Source organism: Neopsephotus bourkii, unplaced genomic scaffold (genome assembly GCF_033783945.1).
Source record: "Neopsephotus bourkii isolate Nb327-2 ecotype Australia unplaced genomic scaffold, CSIRO-AGI_Nbou_v1 NB_2, whole genome shotgun sequence".
NCBI lineage: Eukaryota > Metazoa > Chordata > Aves > Psittaciformes > Psittacidae > Neopsephotus > Neopsephotus bourkii.
In genome coordinates, this window is record NW_026900519.1 from 1,458,486 (window position 1) to 1,476,801 (window position 18,316).

The following is an 18,316-nucleotide window of genomic DNA, read 5'->3' on the forward strand; positions in this document are numbered from 1 at the left end:
GCCCTGCCCTGGGGCCTCTGTCACTTGCAACTCTTGAAATGCAGTTCCCTAAGGCCTCACCCAATGCAAGCTGTAAATGGAGAGGATGCTCAGCCCGGTCCTTGGGGCACTGTCTCTTCAGTGTGACTTCATGAGTTTGATCATGGATTTTGGAGTCTTCTCTGGTCCAAACTTGCATGAGGAGCCTGCTCCAAGCCTACACACGTGAAAGGATTGGCAGGTGTAGGAGAGCCAGAAACATGAGCTCAGATGTGGTTTGTGGGGGTCTGAGTCTGGAAAATGGGGGGTTGACACTGAAGAAATGAGCAGGAGAATCTTGTGTAATGCCAGAGGCTGGGATGATAACATGAGGCAGCATCGCTGGAGCAATGAGTGATCCATGGTTCCCAGTGTTGGCTTTCAGCACGTGTACGGAGCAGGACCAGTCTCCTGGTTGTGCTGCCTTTGTTCTGAGCTAAAAGGAGGGTTGGTTGTGCCTGAAGTGGAGCCAGGAGCAGGACTCACAGTACCCTTTAAGCAGAGAATGAGGCTCATGCTCCTCATTTCAGCCCACCCCATAAACCCGGCTGTTCCTGCACGATGGGTGACAAAGCCCTGGGGCACTGGGTTGAGTTGTGTCCCCTGCTCTGCCGGTGGCAGGGCTGCTCCTGTTCTCTTTTGAAGTGACTTTTGATGCAGGTGGAAGCAAGGAGGGGTGCCAGAGGCTGTGTGTGTGCAGGGCAGGCCAAGCTTTCCTCGTTGGCAGGGGTTGTGTTGGTCACTGAATGCCAGTTTGGTGACAGCACACAGGGCGAGTCAACTGCTTGGATCAGTTGGGTCTCTTGAGTTGCTTTTCCTGTCACAAAATTCCCAGGGAGAGAATTCCAGGTCTGGATCACTCTGAGGTCCCTTTAAGGCAGTCAGTGCTCACAGTTGTAGAGCAGGAGCCCTTTGTCCAACAGCACTGGCCAGGTCACCGAGTGCCTTCAGGCATCTGCTGAGCCTCCGGTTGTGCTGTCCTGGTTTTCCAGCACTTGAGGGGATTTCTCCAAGGGGAATGTGCTGAAAAACAGGGCTCAAAATAAGCAGCTTCTTCAGTGCATGGCACCAACCCAGCCTTCATCCACCAGGCAGACAGGGGGAAATGAGCAGCTTTCATGGCAGGGAGGCTCCTGAGAGTGAGCGCTTGCACTTGGAGCCCAGAGTCACCCAGCACCCGCGGTGACAGGGCCCTTCCTGCTGTCCTTGTCTCCTTCAGCCCCTCACACCAAGGGTGGTGGAGCTCCTTCCCTGGTTCCCAAGGCTTCCTTTCTCTCATGGGGGCGAGGTGTCATGGCCATACTCTCAGCTCTTGCTTCCACATTGGTTTTTTACCCCTCAGGGCTCATTCAGCACAGTCACCTCATTGCACCGGGGGTCCATCCCCACTCCCCATGCTCAGCATTCGTGCATTTGCTCTTTCATTTGCAGACCAGCCCACGGAAACCTTTGCTTTCCACCTCTTCTGATGTTTTCCATTCACCTGAAGCCACTGTGGCTCCATGTTTGGTCCCTTTGCTGTGTTTGGTGGGCGAGCAGGCCCTGTCTGGCCCATCAGAGCGCTTGGTGGAGACCATTTGTTGGACAGCCTGACCCTCTGCTGTCAGGCCATGGAGAGGGGCTGGGACACTGGGATTTACTGGATTTTTCCATAGTGATGTAACAGCTTCCCAGCAGTGTTTCCCACTTCAAACTCCCTCTCAGTTGCTATATAAAGGTCTTGCAACTTCAGCCCGCCCCATAGTAGCACAGAGCCGGGGTCTGCTCAGCTTTGGTTTCCTGGGAATGGCCTCGGGAGCAGCAGGGAGGCCACGGCAGAGGCACCGTTCCCAGCGTTGCAGTGCTCTGCAATCCCTCAGCACTCCCATTCCATGGCTGAGGATCCCATGGGATTGCCTGCTGCTGAACCACGCTCTGCTCCGAGGAGCCGTGTTGCAGGGGTTATCCCCCATCATGAAACGTGGAGCTGGATGAGCTCTAAGGTCCCTTCCAAGCCCAGCCATTCCATGGTTCTGTGGTGTCAGGTACACATTGCTATTGTTCCTATTCCTGGTAGCTAGAATAAATTTTGCATCTTACTTTCAGAGGCGTCTTTCTATCACTAATTCAGAAGCACTTTCCTTCAACCAAAAGAAAGAGAGAAAAAGGAACTGGCATTAAAAGAAAACGTAAGAGCACACTCCACTGTCCAGCATCTGACCTCCTGCCTTGCGCTTCCCCCCCAGCCACTCAGCTGCTTCTTTTCCTCTTTCCCTTTTCCCTACTTGGTGCTTTTTGCTGCCCTGGGTTCAGTTTGCCTCCCACATCTCCCATCGCTCGCTCTTGGCTGGTGGAGGCAGCTCCAGGCCACTCACCCCATGCTCCCTGTAACCCACTTCCCTGTCCCAGGCAGGTCCTTGCCTCCTCCATATGGCTGGAGGATGCCCCTTCCCTCAGCTGCTGCCTTGCCCTGGCTGGGGCAGATAGCACAAGAGCCTGCATGTCCCCTCTTGCAGCAAGGGGGGGTCTCTCCATTGCCCTTTACCTATAGCATGGGGGGGGAAATCACTTCCCTATCCAAATTACTGGCTGCGGCTGCAGGTAAGAAGAGTTTGGGGATTTCTGCTCCAGTGGGATATGGGAAAGGGGCAAGAGGGGGGCAGCAGCACTGGCAGGTTGTGGAGGTTCCCTTGGCTGGCTGCTGCTGCAGAGCAGGCTGTGCAGGCTGCTTTGTGAGCCCTCTCATGCAGCAGGGGTGTGTCTTAACCGTGCGTGGAGGTAAACAGCATCCCAAAACACTGGCACCTTCCCATGTCCTGCACATTGCTCTGGAAGCAGGCAAACCTGCAGGCTCCTTCCCCTGAGGAGTGGGCACTGCTTAGCACGGGCTGTGCATTCATCCTGATGTGTGCAACTAGCTGCAGCCCTGACAAAGATTGCCTTGGTCTTCCTTTCTCTCTCTTCCTTTCGCTCTCCCTGCCCTTCTCTCCCTCCCTTCCTCACTGCCTGCACCCCCCCAAGAGGCTCTGTCCAGGCTCAGCCTTTCCTCTGGGGCAAGCTCAGCTGCAGTTCTCCTCCTCTGTCTGCATGGGGCTGGGGCTGTGCCCTGATGCTGCTCCCTTCTCGGTGCAGGGAAGCAGAGGGGCCGCTGCCCCAAGGCCCTGAAGGGTGTGTGTGAGCTCACGGGTGTCATCAAGATCAGCGACGACAGCAGCACCGACTCCGACATGGGGCTCGACAGCGACTTCAACTCCTCCCCAGAGTCCATGTTTGAGATGGACGATGTCATCTTCGTGGATCACACCTTCAACAGCTTCGCAGGCGAGGACAGAAGTGAGCAGGGCTTGGGGGGGAGCTGGTGTCACCCAGCACCAGCACCCAGTGCAGGGGGATGCGGCTGGCATCAGGCACCCCGGAGAGCATGGAGATCAAATTGAGACCCTTTGGGGGCTGGTGGAGGTGTGAGGCTCTCCTGGTGTCTTGGAATGGTGAAATGAGCTTTAATCCTGTGAGGGTCCAGTTTGGGTTTGTGAGATGGAGCCCCATGAACCTGCTGTGGGCAGTGAGCAGGAGGAGTTTGCCCTGCGTGCTTCTGCCTCCCACCCAAATGGGGAAGCACAGAATTCACTCCCTGCTCAGCAGCACTCACTGTGAATCAATGTGTCTTTGCCTGCTCATCAGTGCCCTCAGAAGCCCTTTGGGACAATCTGCAGTTATCAGGTAACTGAACTTCTGTGTTTTCCATTGCAGGTAACTTCCCCATCCTGCCTTCCCAGAGGGAGACACACAGCCTGAGGGAACTCGAGCACGTGGAGAAGATGAAGCAGGACCTCCTAGCAAAAGTAAAAGCACTGGGCAAAGAGCTACCTCTCAATACCTTGGATGAACTGATCAATCACTTCGGGGGCCCCGAGCATGTGGCTGAGGTACTCCTCATTGCAGTGGCACTGGGTGACAGGGAAAGGGGCCAGTGAAGGAGGTTCCTGCTGGAAGAGGGATCCCTCTCCTTTCCTTGTGACGTGTTGAGCCTTGACCTGCAGCGTGCAGGTCTCTGCCCTGTGCTCACAGCCTCTCTCTGCAGATGACAGGGCGGAAGGGCCGTGTGGTTTGCAGACCTGATGGCTCCGTTGTGTTTGAGTCCCGTGCAGAGCAAGGCCTCTCCATCGACCACGTCAACCTGAAGGAGAAGGAGAGGTTTATGAAAGGAGAGAAGGTGAGTCCGGACCTCTGCAGGGGTGCATGGAGAGGGGAGGGAAGGAGAGGGGCCCTTTGGATGCTCATGCTTTGCTTCCCGTCTGTGTCACCCCCTGGAAGGGGATGGAGTCCTGTGGCTACCCTTGTGGGAAGCAGCTCTTCAGAGACCTCACACTCCTTTCTCACTTGTTCTCTGTCCCTTAGCTTGTAGCAATAATCTCCGAGGCCTCCAGCTCAGGGATCTCTCTCCAAGCAGACAGACGGGTGAAGAACCAGAAGCGCCGGGTCCATATGACACTGGAGCTGCCCTGGAGCGCGGACCGGGCCATCCAGCAGTTCGGTGAGGGCTGGGTGTCCCTGGGCTCTGTCCCTGTGCCCTGAGCCTGGTTCAGCCCACGAGGCCTCGGGCAGCCCTGGGGAGGTGAGGGGTGCACAGAGCTCTTGTGTTCTGCCAGGGTGGAAATGCAGACACAAACCCGGTCGTGGGTGATGGATCGTGTGGGGAAGGCTTCAGGAGGGGTTCATGGCGTGGGAAGGGGGAACCCTTGTGTGTCCTCATGGAACATGCTGGGAGAGCCTGGGGGTTTCTGTGCCAGGATGGGGAGGGAGCCTGGGGAGCCCCAGCTGGGGAGTCACTGCTCTGCCCTGGGAGGTCAGGGCTATAAACTCAGCTCTGTGAAGGTCTCAGGATGCTGAATGTGCCTGTGCCTCTGTCCTTTGCCCCCAGAGTGAGATCTCCTTTGGAAACCAGCAGGATGTGCTCTCCCCTCTTTGCTCAGCTTCCTTTCCCATAGCAGACAGGCTGGACCAACCTCTCCTTCCCCCTCTGCTCTCACATCCTTGCAGGTCGAACGCACCGATCGAACCAGGTTTCTGCTCCAGAGTATGTCTTCCTTATCTCTGAGCTGGCGGGGGAGAGGAGGTTTGCATCCATCGTGGCCAAGCGGCTGGAGAGCCTGGTGAGTGCCCTGCAGCAGAGAGAGCAAGGTGTCAGCTCCAGCTCTCTCTGAGGAGCTTCCATCTCGGTGTTCCCAGTGGCATGGCCAGTGTAACCAGTACAGGGGATTGCATCACCCACCCCTTACTGAGGGCATTGCAGTGGGGGAAGGCTTTTGGCATCCTGGGATGTGGGAAAGGAAGTGAAGAATACGTAAAGGCACCAGGAGGGATTTTAGGGAAGCAGAACGCAGTTCCAGATGCTGGAATTCCCCTGTTATTACAGGAGCAAAACCCCATCTTATTTCCAGAAAGTTGATGAAATAATTGAGGGAATCATTAATTTGTCTCTTTCGTTTTATTTCACTTCTGATAAGTCCCCAAATACTTTGGCAGAGTCTCAGTATCCCAGAGGGACGCTGCCTCCCTCCCCACAGCGTGTTCTTATCCCAGCCTCTTCGCAGATGTGGCTCTGGCCTTTCTTCACCCCTGTTTTGCAACAGCTCAAACTTGTTCCTTGCTCTGCCTTCTCAGGGTGCCTTAACTCATGGGGACCGACGGGCCACCGAGTCCCGGGACCTCAGCAAGTACAACTTCGAGAACAAGGTACCAAGAGGCTGCTCTCAGGGCAGCTCAGTCAAGGAGGGGTCGGGGTTGTTGGCAAATGCCTTCAATGGGAAATCAGAGCCAGGAAGATCATTGCTGGCATCTACAGGCAGGATGTGTCCTAGCACCCCGCTCCTGTGAGCAACACATAGAGCTGGGGCGGGGGGATAAACCAGCTCCCCCCGGGCTGAGACCTGCGTGTTCCTCTTCTGGGGTCCCCAAGGGGCAGAGCCACCAGGGCAGCAGCCTTCCTGGTGGTGCTGGGGGTCTCTGTCACCGCACCAGAAGGGTTGTGACCCATGTGCCTCATGCTTGACTCTCATCTCCTTTCACAGTATGGGGCTAAAGCACTGGACAGGGTCCTGTCCACCATCCTCAGCCACACAGAGAACAGGGTTCCTGTGCCCAAGAGCTATGACCGAGGGGAGGCTGCCTTCTTCCACGGTGAGAGCATCACCAGCTTGGGGGGTTCTGTGTCTCGCTGGCCCGGTTGGTCTCAGGTTTGGGGTGTCTGAAAACCAAATGGGAGGTCGGGGAGAAGGGAGCAGGAGCCCAGCTCACATCACCCTGCCAGGCATGGGGGGAAAGGGGAGGCCAAGGGAGGCTTGGCTGTGGAATAACAGGCACAGCCAAGGGGAATCAGCCTGGGAGGTTTAACCCTGCAGTGCTCAAGCTGCCTTCTGTCATTGCAGAAATGAAGCAAGGTCTCATCTCTGTGGGGATCTGCTGCAATCAGATGAAGTATGGCACGGTCGCAGTGGAGAAGGGTATGTGTCAAGCTTCTCCTGGCCAAAGCAGGGCACAAATGACAGGCAGGGCAGCCACAGCCCACCCAAGGGAGCCCGGCCTTGCGGGGCCTGCTGTGCTGCTGCACTGGGATGTTTGCTCTAAGGGATGCTCCTTTGGGTGCTGCAGATCCCGCTTCCCTGCCCACAGCCTGCAGGAACAGCTTTGGGCTGCTGAAGGTGGCTCTGGGAGGGTGGCCGTGGGTTCTGTGTTCCCTGAGCCACCGTGCTCTTGCAGACTGCTCCATCACCAAGTTCCTGAACCGCATCCTGGGGCTGGAGGTGGACAAGCAGAACATGCTCTTCCAGTATTTTTCGGACACCTTTGACTATCTGATTGAAAAGGACAAGAAGGAGGGCAAATACGACATGGGCATCCTAGGTAAGGAGGAAGAGGGGTGGCCAGAGCTGTCCTGAGTGCACACCTGAGGTTCCCTGTTCCTCCCTGTGCTGAGTGATGGCAGAGCCAGGCACAGCTCAGGTGTTGAGACTCTTGGTGGCAGGGGCAGCTCTGTCTCACAGCAGTCTTCCCTCCTACAGATTTAGCCCCAGGAGTGGATGAGATCTATGAGGAGAGCAAGGAGGTGTTCCTGACCCCTGGGCACCCGCAGGATGGGCAGGTTGTGTTCTACAAGGTAGGCAGCCAGCACAGCCATCAGCAGGCTTCTCCAGTGCTTCCCAGTCTGGGGATGGGAGCTACTGGGTCCCTCCCTCTGCCCCGTGGCTTTGTGTCATGTCTGTGTCACATCTGCCTCGGTCACGAGCATGTGAGTGATGCTGGGAGCTACACAGAGGAGACAAGGAGGGCCCCCAAGGCTTGGGGCTGCCATAGCCAAGAGGGCAGCCTTGCAGTGCCTCATCCTAGGCTGCAGCAGCACCACATCCGTGTTGAGGGTGGCATTTTGAAGCACTTGTCCCACCCCCTGGAGTTACAGAGTCCCTCTGCTTGTCCCTGTTCAGATCAGTGTCGACAGAGGCTTAAAGTGGGAGGAAGCTTATGAGAAGTCCCTCAAACTGACAGGATCCTTCGATGGGTTCTACCTCTCCTACAAGGTAGGTGCCTGGGCTGTGCAGTTTGGAAGGTGACCCATGGGGAGGCGGGCTGCATGGCTGTAAGAGGTCTATGTCCAAGCTCTTCCTGGGGGCTCAGCGATGCCTCCAAGAGCCTCCCTCCTGGATGGGCTGGGGTTGGTTTAGCCTTGGGGAGGGAGGCTGTGGCTGCAAGCATCCGCTCTGCCCCACCAGATGCGAGGCTGCAAGCACACCTGCCTGCTGGCAGAGCAGAGCCGGGGGAAGAACTTCATCCTCTACAAGCCCAACATTGGGAAGCAAAGCCAGCCGGAGAGCCTGGACAGCCTGCAGAAGAAGTACCGGCGGGTAGGTGGCACCTGCAGCTCCCCACTGTGGGGACAGGGAAAAGCCTCTTTCTATGGCCAGGGGTTGGTTTTGGAAGCACGTTCACTGCAAGCTCTTCCCAGCTCCTCCTGTTGTGGGGTGGGCAGAGGCAGCGGTGGCACCCCGGTGTCCTGACTCCCAGCCTCAGCTGCCTGTTGGACAGTGGGAAGAGCTCTAATGCTGTGTGTTCCTGCTGCAGGTGCTGCCCGAGGAGGCCAAGGAGCACTGGGAGAGCAGTTACCACTTCTCCTTGAAGAAATGCAACCACGCTGCCTGGTAAGGAACCTGCAGCCCTGGGCTGTCCCCAGGGTGGGAGAAAGGGTGTTGGTTATGGGGCAGGGCTGCGCTTGGGGGGGTCCTGCTCTGCTGCAGGGACCAGGGCTCATTCAGGTGGGTTTCTCCCTTGGGAACCAAAGGAACAGGAGCTGCAAGCTGATCCAGGAGGGGAAGGAATGCTTCCAGGGCATGCGCCTGCGCCATTACTACATGCTGTGCGGGGCCCTGCTGCGGGTCTGGAGCAGGATCGCCAGCATCATGGCAGACATCACCAACAGCAGCTACCTGCAGATCGTGCGCCTCAAGACCAAGGAGAAGAAGAAACAAGTCGGTGGGTGAAGGTGCCCATCCCTCCATCCTCACAGCCCCCATCCCTTCCCAAAGTGCTATGGGGGCTGATGCGTGTTCCTCCCTTAGGGATCAAGATCCCTGAGAGCTGCGTCCGCAAGGTGCTGGAGGAGCTGAAGCAGATGGATGAGAACGTGAAGCGAAAGCACAACCGGCTCCTCCAGGCCCAGGAGCAGAGCCCCCAGTTCTCCCTCCCACAGCACATCCTGGCACAGGCCCTGGACCTCACCCACGCAGGGCCTGGGATCTCCCTACCCCGGCACTCCCTGCGCCAGGATGAGATCCTGGACTTGACCTACAGCCCCCCCAGCAGCATCATTCCCGATATGGTGATGAACCCAGAGCCTGGTGCCTTGGGCTACCCCTCGGAGCCCGTTCTCCAGCTACACCAGCAGCACCGGTTGCCCTTCACCTTCAGTCACCCTCCTGCCTTCGAGAGCCAGGCCCCCATCCTGGAGGGGAGCGTGCCTCTGAGCTCCCCCCTGCACGAACACCTTCCTCTGCCTCCCGCAGGGCCCCTGCAGACGCTGCAGCAGCAGCAGCAGGAGGATTTCATCCAGCAGGATGGGAACATCAACTTCCGAGAGATCCTGGAGGACATGCTGAGGACGTTCAATGGGGCCCCCCAGGAGAACGTGCTCCCCCAGGAGCGCCAGAGCGTGATCCAGTTCAGTGGGCCTTTCCCAGACTTCTGAAAGCCAAATGGGAATGCCAACCCACGCTCTGGATCTGTATCCTTTGGTGCAGAGGTGAGAGCTGGGGAGCCCCCGGCTTTGCTGCTGGTTTGGACTTGACCCTTTCATGGTTTTGAGGGCAGAAAAGGAACTCTCTATAGCTCCTTCAAGCAAAGGTTATTTATCTGCACCGCGTGCTCGGCAGTGGCCAGGTTTGTGTGTAATGGGCCAGGGGTGGCCAGCACCGCCTCCTCCAGCTGCTCTGGTCCCTGCTGTGTCCGAGTCCTGCTCAAAGGTCAGTGCTGAGGAGCAGCGTCCCCTCCTCTGTCCCCCTGCAGACTACTGAGTGTCCGAGCTGGTTCCTGCCTTCCCCAGCACTGCGGCTGCTGCCCCTCAGCTCCGCTCCTCTGGGCTCCAAACCAGGCCAGGGCTGGGCCATTGCCTCCACTGACCAAACTGTATCTGTCCTGGCTGCTGCCCCAGCCTTGAGGCTGCTCTGGAGGGCTGGGTCTGAAGGCAGGGCTGTGGAAGGGAATGCTGTCCCCAAGGAGTGAGCATCCCCAGGTGTGAGAGCAGCAGCACTGACTGTGCTGCTCTGTCCTTCGGCTGTGGGGGCTCCAGGGGACAGGGCAGGAGCTGCTGCACCCCTGTCAGGGCTCAGCCTCCCTGGGGAGCAGGAGGGCTCCATCAGCCTGTCCTGCCTTGAGCCCTGCCAGGGCACCTTGGTGCTGCCGCCTCTGCAGGCCTTGTCTGTGGATCCAGCCCGGAGGGAAGAGCTCCCTGCTGAGCCCCAGGAATGTGCAGAGTCACTGCTGATGCTGCAGACTGAACCTCCAGTACCAAAGAGCAAAGCTCTGCTTTGCAAAGCACTGCCCCAGCCAGGAGCACCCACAGGCTGCAGCATCCCTGGTCCAGCAGCATCCCTGGTCCAGCAGCATCCCTGGTGCAGAGCATCCCAGCTCGGCACATCCCAGGGAAACTGCCTTCTGTTTTCTCCCTTGCACCTGAGGAGCCTGGCAGGAAGCTGCCTGCAGGCAGGAAGCCTTCCCTCTGCTCTTGCTGTGCTCTGCCTCCAGCCATCGAGGTATTTCCTAGTCGTGGCACCAGGATGTTTGCAGGGGAAGGACGTGAGAGCTTCCCTGGCTGGGCCATTTTTCAGGGGGAGCCCCTTTCTCTGTGCAGAGCACTGTGACCCCCCTGTTAAGGATCAAGCACTTCAAGGGAAGTGCTTTGGGTCTGTGCCTGCAGCATCCATGGGGCACTGCATTCCCTGCCATGTTACAAGCACCTGCCCCTTGTGATGCACGTGTGGGCTCATCCCTGAGGTTGCTCCTTATGTCCCCATCTTCCCCAGCCAGTCCCTGCCTCCTTGGAGCAGCCAGGGCTGCGGTTCCCTTTATGGCACCTCCTTTACCTCACAGCGACACCAAAGAGCCCTGGAGCTCCGGCTCTTCCCGCAGCTTTCCCTGCTCCCTCCCCATTCCCACCTCTATTTAAACTGCCCCGCACAGGCCCCGGCTCATCCACTCGGCGCTTGCTGAACTCTCAGCAAGGAGACAAAAGGGCTCCAGGAAACCCCACTTCAGAGAGGCTGAAACTCAGGAATAACGAGGAGGAATCCTCCCCCCCCCACCCCGGGGCCCCTCCGCCACCCGGAGGCTTTGCCATTGATATCCAAGATATGCAATTCCCTTTCCCTTTATCTCTGCGAAGCCAGAGAGCACCTTGGAGGAAGCCCTTCCCCTGCCCCGATCCTGTGTTTTTGTCAGGATTAAGATGTACCAATAGCTTTTAACTAAATTATTATGCAGTCGTCCTACTGATGGGCTCTGTTTTGCAAGGAGGCCCGTTTCTTCTGCCCCTCCACCTTTTTGTTAGCACTTTTTAACCCGCTTGTCGTTTGCCTTTGGTTTTCTATGTGTATTTATAATGGAGATGTATATATGTAAAGAGATTTCTTTTTTTTTTTTTTTAGAATATGTGCCTTTGACTAATAATTCCTGGATTTTCTACTTGCCTCCAAAGGAGTTTTTCATTCTGCTCAGTAAAAATGGAAAGGAAGCCACAGACGTGAGGTCTGTAAGTCCCAGCTCTCTCTCTATGTCCATCCACCTGGCCCAAGGGGCAGGATCCCCTCTAGGGCTTGGATAAGGATGTGCAATCTGAGGCCCAAGGGCTGGTTATCTCCCTGGTCACACGTGGTGGCTGCTGGGGACTTAGCCCCATGGGCAGAGGAGGATCCTCCCTGGCACTGCCTGTCCTTGAGGCTGCTCCCACCCCGATAAAGGAGCCGCTGTTGAGGCATTCACCAGCCCCAGCTGTTGTTGTCCAGCCCTGCTCTGTCCCTGTGGGATGGGGAGGAGCTGCAGGCAATGGGAACAGAGCAGGGATTCACACAACAGCACCGTGGTAGCTCCCCAAACCAGCCCCTGAGTGGTCAGGCAGGACCTGCAGCAGGGTCCTGCACCTCCCCTGCTCTGCTTGTCCCCACAGAGCCCCTTGGGAGAGCTGGGATTCGTGCGCAATTCCCTGCTCAGCCCTAAGGATTATCCTGGCTGAGCTCCGGCCCTTGCGCAAGGTCTCAGCTCTCCTGCAAAGCTCCAGGTCCTCCCAGCTCGGCCCCATTCACAGCTCACACCCAGACACAGGGATCAGTTCTAACACCTCTATTTATTATTGCAAGGGGACTCTGGGGTGCTGCTCTATGCCCAGCAGCGGCCACCGGCCCCGGGAAGCCTCCATCCAGCATCTGCACGCCTGGGTTCAGGTCTGCCTCACCAGCGAGCTGGCTTGAAGACAGGCCATCATCGGGGCTGGAGGAGGAGAATCCATGGGCAGCGGGAGGCAGGCGCTGGGCAGGGACAGGAGCAGACCTAGAGGTAGGCAGGGAGGTCCTTCTCGATCACCTGTAAGGGACAAGGGGAGCACTGTGCTGTGAGGACATCACTGCCCCAACACCGTGCCCAAAGCCCCCCCCCAGCCTCAGCCCAGGGGAGCACTGGGGGCTTCTTTTCCCCCAGACAAGCAGGGCTCAACCCCAGCTTCTTCCCCTCCTCCTGTGGGTCTGGCAGCACTTACTTGGGGATCCTCCATGGGGCTGTACCTCTTCACCACTTGGCCCTCCCGGTTAATGAGGAACTGTGGAGGGAAGCAGCACCCAGGGAGTTGGTGAACCTGAGGTCTGGCTGTGGCTGATCCAGCCTGCAGAGCCGTAGCCCCCCCCAGGAACCCCTTGGGCTGCTGCTACCCCAACAACCACACAGAGCAGAGCCTCGCATCCCCCCATAGACAGCGATGGATGGTGGCTGTGTCCTACCTTAGTGAAGTTCCACTTTATTGCACTAGGAGAGAAAAAACAGGAGTGAGATCAGGCAGAGCAAACCCCTTCCTCCCCATTCCCCTCACGCACTTGCCCAGGGTGCCTCGTCCTTTGGGCTGGTCCTTCATCCACTTCCAGAGCGGGTGAGCATCGTCCCCATTCACGTCGATCTTACTGAACATGTCAAACTTCACCCCGTAGCTCGCAGCAAATGCCTTGATCTGAGCGTTGTCCCCGGGTTCCTGCGAGGGGCAGCACAAGGGCTCGGTGTGAGCCCATCCCTGGTCACCCTTAAACCCCCGTTCAAAGCCCGCTCCCGCACCTACCTGCTTCCCAAACTGGTTGCAGGGAAAGCCGAGGATGCGTAAACCCCTCTCAGCGTATCGGGCGTGCAGGTCAACAAGCTGAGTGTAGTTTACCGGGGTCTTTCCTCATTTCGAAGCTACGTTGGTGATGATGCACACGTATCCCCTACGGGGGAGGCAGCGGCTCGGTGGCGGTGCCCCCACCCACCCACCCACCCACCCAGCGTTACACAATGACCGTCCCCGTGATGCGCAATCACCGCCGCCCTACCGGTACTGCTCCAGGGAGACGTCGTTGCCATCGATGTCCAAGGCGTGGAAGTCGTAGATGGCCTTGGCCGAGCGCCACTCCTGTGCCTGGGCGCACTGCGGAGCGCGAAGAGGCCCCGTTACCGCCCGCACCCCCCTGTACCGGCCCCGCTCCCGGCCTCCCGAGGTTGGATCTCGCCAGGCGAGCCCGAGGGCTCAGACCCCCCCCGCCTCTACCCTCAACCGTGAGGCCGCGGTCACGATCGCAGCCCGGCCCCTCCGCACTGACCATGCCCCGCACCGGTCCCGCTACCGCCGCCGCCGCGCCCCGCAGCGCGCTCCGCACCGCCTGACCCCATCCCATCGTGCGCCACCGCCCCCCTCCTCCCCGCAGGCCCTTAGCCAATGGGCGGCGCGGATTCACGGAGGCACCGCCTCTTTATGGCTACACAGCCAATCAGCACGAAGGAATCGGGGGAGGAGTCCGGCCGGATGGATGAGAGTGCAAAGCGGGAATCAGCGCGTTGGGCGAAACCATTGCTGTGGGGGGGAGGCACGGAACGAGTGGCGGACGGGGCGCGGAGCTGCGCTCGGAGCCGGGCCCCCCTTCCCTCCCGTTGGGTCGCTTCTGACCGGAGCGTCCTCCGCGACCTGTCCGGTGTGGGCCACGCACAACCGGAGAACCGGCGGCGAAGCAACGGTTCCTGTTCCTCCCCCCCGGAGCGGCGTGGAGCGGCCCGCAGGCGGACCAGCGTTCCCAGCATCCCCTGAGGTGAGGCCTCTGAGGTGAGGTCCCTGCGGTTGCCTCAGTGCCGGCTGTGGAGGCCGCGGCCGCGCCATGGACGACGAGGAGGAGACGTACCGGCTGTGGAAGATCCGCAAGACCGTCATGCAGGTGCGGGGGTGCTCTGTGCGGGACCCGGGACTGCGCTCCCGGCCGTGCCGGTGCCCGCAGTCCTTTAACCCTCCTCGCGGCCTCCGGCAGCTCTGCCACGACCGCGGGTACCTGGTGACCCAGGACGAGCTGGACCAGACGCTGGAGGAGTTCAAGGCGCAGTTCGGGGACAAACCCAGCGAGGGCCGGCCCCGCCGCACCGACCTCACCGTGCTGGTGGCTCACAACGATGACCCCACCGATCAGATGTTCGTCTTCTTCCCCGGTGAGCGGCGCCGGGCCCGCTAGGCCTGGAGCCTGTGTGTGTATGTAGGGGGGTGCTCCCGGTAACCCCGAGTGGTTTCTCCGCCAGAGGAGCCCAAGGTGGGGATCAAGACCATCAAGATGTACTGCCAGCGCATGCAGGAGGAGAACATCACCCGGGCGCTCATCGTGGTGCAGCAGGGCATGACCCCCTCGGCGAAGCAGGTAGGAGGAGCAGCAGCGGTTCCTGCTTTGCCTTGTGTACCTTAATACAGGTTCTGGCTTTAAACCCAAGTGTATTTAGGCACAACAACAGGTTCTGGTTGCAAAGGGGCAGCCGGGAGGGGAAGGACATGGGTGAGGGATGCTCTGTGCCACACACGTGCAGCACTGGGTGGTTGCCAAGGAGCAGGGCCAGAGCCTGATGGAGCTTCCCCTCGGCAGTCACTGGTGGACATGGCTCCCAAGTACATCCTGGAGCAGTTCCTGCAGCAGGAGCTGCTGATCAACATCACCGAGCACGAGGTGAGCAGGGGGAGCCGCTGGTGGTGGAAGGGGCTGGGTGCTTTCTCTGTCTTCCCAATCACCCAGCCTCTCTCCCCGTTCACAGTTGGTCCCAGAGCACGTTGTCATGACAAAGGAAGAAGTAACGGAGCTGCTGGCCAGATAGTATCCTTTGTGCCTGCCCTCCCTGCTCTGGAGCCACGCGTGCTCATTCGGGTTGGAAGTGATCCCACCCATTCGCACCGGTTTCTTGCTCTGTCCCTGCTGCAGGAGCCTCTCCTTAACTCTCTGCAGTAAGCTGAGGGAGAACCAGCTCCCGCGCATCCAGGCTGGTGATCCCGTGGCCCGGTACTTTGGGATAAAGCGTGGCCAGGTAAGAGAGAAACAGCCTCAGGGAGCAGTTCCCTGTGGGCTTCAGAGCTCTCAGAGGCAGGAAGGTGGAAAAGCTGCTGTAAGTTGGGTGTAGAGGGCTGTAAGCCTCGCACATCCCTGGCTGTGGGGAGCTGGGTGAAGGGGGGAGCTCCGTGCTGATAGGGGCTGAGTGCACTTGGGTCGGGCAGGGAGCCCTGCAGGGGAAGCCCCACAGGTTCTCTCCTTCATGAGTCCCTTCTGTTGGTGTTCCAGGTAGTGAAGATCATCAGGCCGAGCGAGACTGCGGGCCGGTACATCACCTACAGGCTGGTGCAGTGACACGGAGCTGCCGGGTAGGGGCATTCCAGCATGGGCTGGAAGTAGCTGCCTTTAGGAGAAGCTTATCTCAGCTTTCAGTTGGTTTAGGGGGGAGCTGTTGGTGAGAGGACAGAGCAGAGCATGGCCGAGGGGATCGCATCCTGAGCTCTCTTTCTTCCAGGTGTGGAAGAGCTGGGTGACTCCTGATCTCCCCATCCACCTGCACTCAGACACCTGCCTCTCCATAGCTGGCCAAGCAAACCCTCTCTCTGCATTGCCTCTATGTGCTCCTTGCCCTGGTGCCTTGTTTGCCAGTGAGGACATTGCTGTGACTCCCTGCTCAGGACTCGAGCCATGGAAGTTACCTGGAGCAGCATGAGCGTGCAGGGAGGAAGCAAGTGGGAAAAGGCCTTTCCTTTCCTGTTCTATAGACTCCTGTTTGAATAAAGGTTTGCCCTCCCCTTGTTCCTCACTGCTGCTCCTCAGCCTCTCCCTGGGGCAAAGCCCCCTGGACTTGTTATGGCCAGAGCCCTGCTGCTGAAGCTCTGGTGTGGTTTTGGACATGGCCAAGCCCAGAGCTCTCCCTGCAGCCTCAGCCTTTTCTCACTGCCTCAGTTCCCTTGTTCTGCCCTCTGGCCCTTGGCTGAGGCCTCGGTGTTCCCGTTCCGCAGAGCTCATCACCACCACTTCCATTTCCATCTCTTCCAGGCCTCTTGAGGGGGTTTTAAGCTGGAGACCCTCAAGTGCTTCTGGTGCTCATCCCAGTGCGGTTGGGAGGACTTGGATCTCCAGGACAGGGGTGGGAACACAGGGATTTTATTCCTGGCAGCGTGTCAATCCCAACATGGGTCACACCCAGCTCATGGGCATGTCAGGACAAACAGCTCCGCTCTTCCTCTGCTGAATCCACACACAAACACAAGGCACCCGTTGCCACAGGAAGCTCAAGCACAGCTTTTGTCCCCCCCTCACTCACTCATTGTCAGCCACCCTCCCAAACACACCTGGTACCGCCTGTGGTGCAGTGGGTGAGCAGGAGCTGGCACTCGGTTGCCTTCCTCTCACCACCCTGGAATGACCTGGAAAAATCATGGAATCATAGAATAGTTCGGGTTGGAAAGGACCTCGGGATCATCCAGTTCCAACCCCTGCCATGGGCAGGGACACCTCACCCTAGGCCATGTCCCCCAGGGCTCTGTCCAACCTGGCCTTGAACGCTGCCAGGGATGGAGCATTCACTGTCACCCAGTGTCCTGGTGCAGTGCTGTGGAGCAGGATGTCCCTCGAGCATCCCTCGCTCTTCTTTAGCTCAGTTCTGAACCATTTCACTGGGGTCTGTGTGTACCTTGACCTGCTCTGCTGAGACACCGTTCCCACTGCTCTGGAGAGCTCCAGCAGTGACCCCCTGTGCCAGCATGGATCCTCAGGGGAGCTGGTTGGTCGGTTCTATACTACCAGGTCCTGGTTGATTGTTGGGAAACAGGTTTGGATTCATGCAGTTCCTTCAGGACCAGGGACTGTGAGTAGCTGCTGTGGGCTGCCCTTCTGCATCCATCCATCCATCCATCCATCCATCCATCCATCCATCCATCATCCATCCATCATCCGTCCATTCATCCATCCATACATCCATACATCCATCCATACAATCCATCCATCCATCCATCCATCATCCATCCATCCATCCATCCATCCATCCATCCATCCATCCATCCATCCATCCAATCCATCCATCCATCCATCCATCCATCCATCCAATCCATCCATCCATCCATCCATCCATCCATCCATCCATCCATCATCCATCCATCCATCCATCCATCCATCCATCCATCCATCCATCCATCCATCCATCCAATCCATCCATCCATCCATCCATCCATCCATCCAATCCATCCATCCATCCATACATCCATCCCATCCATCCATCCATCCATCCATCCATCTATCCATCCATCGTGGTCTTCACTCAGTGACAGCAGGATGCAGCCCAGGTATGAGCAGGGTGAGAGAAGGCAGCAGCTTCCAGCTCTTCATAAGCTCCAGATGTCCTCGTGTCTCTGCTTCAGCGCAGAGCAGTCAGAGCTTTCAAGCACTGTGGTCTCGTTTAACCCTTGTTAAGCCAGCGGAGGTAGTGGAGTCATGGTCAAGGCAGTCATAAAGGGAGAAGCCTCTTACACTGGTAGGGCTGTGACTCGCCTCAGGCCATGGGGATCCTGAGGAGGAGGAGGAAGAGAAGAAGGAGGCATCTCCCCTCAGTGACCTGCTCCATCTCCACAGGGCACAGGTGAGGTCCTGGACTCCCAGCTCAGACTTTTGGGTACCAAATGTGTCCCAAAGCAGCCCCCCTGAGTGATGGGGCCCTGCAGCAGCACAGCCTGGTCCTGAGCCTGCGCCTGCTCCTGGGGTGGCTCCTGCTGAGCAGGCAATGCCCATAAATACAAGCAGCGATGCAGAGGGAGGGCTGGGATGTGCTGGGGCAGTAAATGCATCGCTGGGCTTTGGGTGCCTGGTACAGCCAGTTGTAAATGGTGAATGTACCTGGCACATGGCTCCATGCACAAGGGTGCGGGTGGCTTTTACCCAGCCCCAGCACCCCTTTGGGCCGTGTCGCCTTCCCAGGGACCTGCTCCCCAGGTCTTGTCCATTGTCCATGCAGCGCCCTTCTCCCACTGTCGGGAATACCCCAGCGCCTCCCAGTTGCAGCCAGTCTCAGGCTCACCCTGCTTCTGATGCAGAGGGTTCCCCCTGTACAGCGGGGCTGTGGGGTTAAAGAGCGCAGTGAAGACGAGACCCAGCTCCAACAACAAGCGCAGGGGCTGCCCTGCTCCAGCGCCTTCCCTCCGGCCTCATGGATGTCTCGGGGGGTCCCAGCAGGCGCAGCCGGACCCCATGGACCCTCCGGGACCCGCGGGGCTCAG

At 58.5% G+C, this 18,316-nt stretch overlaps 3 protein-coding genes across 4 annotated transcripts in view; 2 read left to right on the plus strand and 1 right to left on the minus strand.

Moving 5' to 3' along the window:
* Window positions 1-9,589, plus strand: part of SBNO2 (strawberry notch homolog 2) — a 46,352-nt gene extending 36,763 nt beyond the window's left edge. For both annotated transcript variants that reach the window (XM_061352334.1, XM_061352417.1), the window contains 16 exons: window positions 2,104-2,186; window positions 3,130-3,330; window positions 3,748-3,923; window positions 4,079-4,210; window positions 4,396-4,531; window positions 5,038-5,150; window positions 5,662-5,733; window positions 6,069-6,177; window positions 6,426-6,500; window positions 6,757-6,900; window positions 7,059-7,153; window positions 7,479-7,571; window positions 7,764-7,895; window positions 8,113-8,189; window positions 8,330-8,520; window positions 8,607-9,589. In XM_061352334.1, the coding sequence (XP_061208318.1) occupies window positions 2,104-2,186; window positions 3,130-3,330; window positions 3,748-3,923; window positions 4,079-4,210; window positions 4,396-4,531; window positions 5,038-5,150; window positions 5,662-5,733; window positions 6,069-6,177; window positions 6,426-6,500; window positions 6,757-6,900; window positions 7,059-7,153; window positions 7,479-7,571; window positions 7,764-7,895; window positions 8,113-8,189; window positions 8,330-8,520; window positions 8,607-9,232 (2,455 nt within the window). In that variant the 3' untranslated portion in view covers window positions 9,233-9,589. The remainder of the gene's footprint in view (window positions 1-2,103; window positions 2,187-3,129; window positions 3,331-3,747; window positions 3,924-4,078; window positions 4,211-4,395; window positions 4,532-5,037; window positions 5,151-5,661; window positions 5,734-6,068; window positions 6,178-6,425; window positions 6,501-6,756; window positions 6,901-7,058; window positions 7,154-7,478; window positions 7,572-7,763; window positions 7,896-8,112; window positions 8,190-8,329; window positions 8,521-8,606) is intronic.
* A 2,273-nt stretch (window positions 9,590-11,862) lies between these two features.
* Window positions 11,863-13,472, minus strand: GPX4 (glutathione peroxidase 4). The gene is made up of 7 exons (XM_061359839.1): window positions 13,374-13,472; window positions 13,107-13,201; window positions 12,857-13,001; window positions 12,621-12,772; window positions 12,528-12,552; window positions 12,290-12,349; window positions 11,863-12,117 (listed from the first exon to the last, which is right to left on the minus strand). The coding sequence occupies exons 1-7, from the start codon at window positions 13,446-13,448 to the stop codon at window positions 12,085-12,087; spliced, it is 585 nt and encodes a 194-aa protein (XP_061215823.1). The 5' UTR covers window positions 13,449-13,472; the 3' UTR covers window positions 11,863-12,084.
* A 389-nt stretch (window positions 13,473-13,861) lies between these two features.
* POLR2E (RNA polymerase II, I and III subunit E) lies at window positions 13,862-15,867 on the plus strand. The gene is made up of 8 exons (XM_061359418.1): window positions 13,862-13,979; window positions 14,070-14,244; window positions 14,332-14,447; window positions 14,667-14,747; window positions 14,833-14,891; window positions 15,021-15,099; window positions 15,351-15,430; window positions 15,577-15,867. Exons 1-7 carry the CDS (start codon window positions 13,923-13,925, stop codon window positions 15,414-15,416), a joined length of 633 nt encoding a protein of 210 aa, XP_061215402.1. The 5' UTR covers window positions 13,862-13,922; the 3' UTR covers window positions 15,417-15,430; window positions 15,577-15,867.
* The last annotated feature ends 2,449 nt before the right edge of the window (window positions 15,868-18,316 follow it).

Excerpts from the sequence above, each read along its gene's own strand:
- POLR2E (XM_061359418.1), top strand. The coding sequence starts at position 13,923 with ATGGACGACGAGGAGGAGACGTACCGGCTGTGGAAGATCCGCAAGACC. Across the intron at positions 14,245-14,331 it reads GATGTTCGTCTTCTTCCCCG|AGGAGCCCAAGGTGGGGATC; the intron begins GTGAGCGGCGCC and ends TTTCTCCGCCAG. Across the intron at positions 14,892-15,020 it reads ACGGAGCTGCTGGCCAGATA|TAAGCTGAGGGAGAACCAGC; the intron begins GTATCCTTTGTG and ends AACTCTCTGCAG.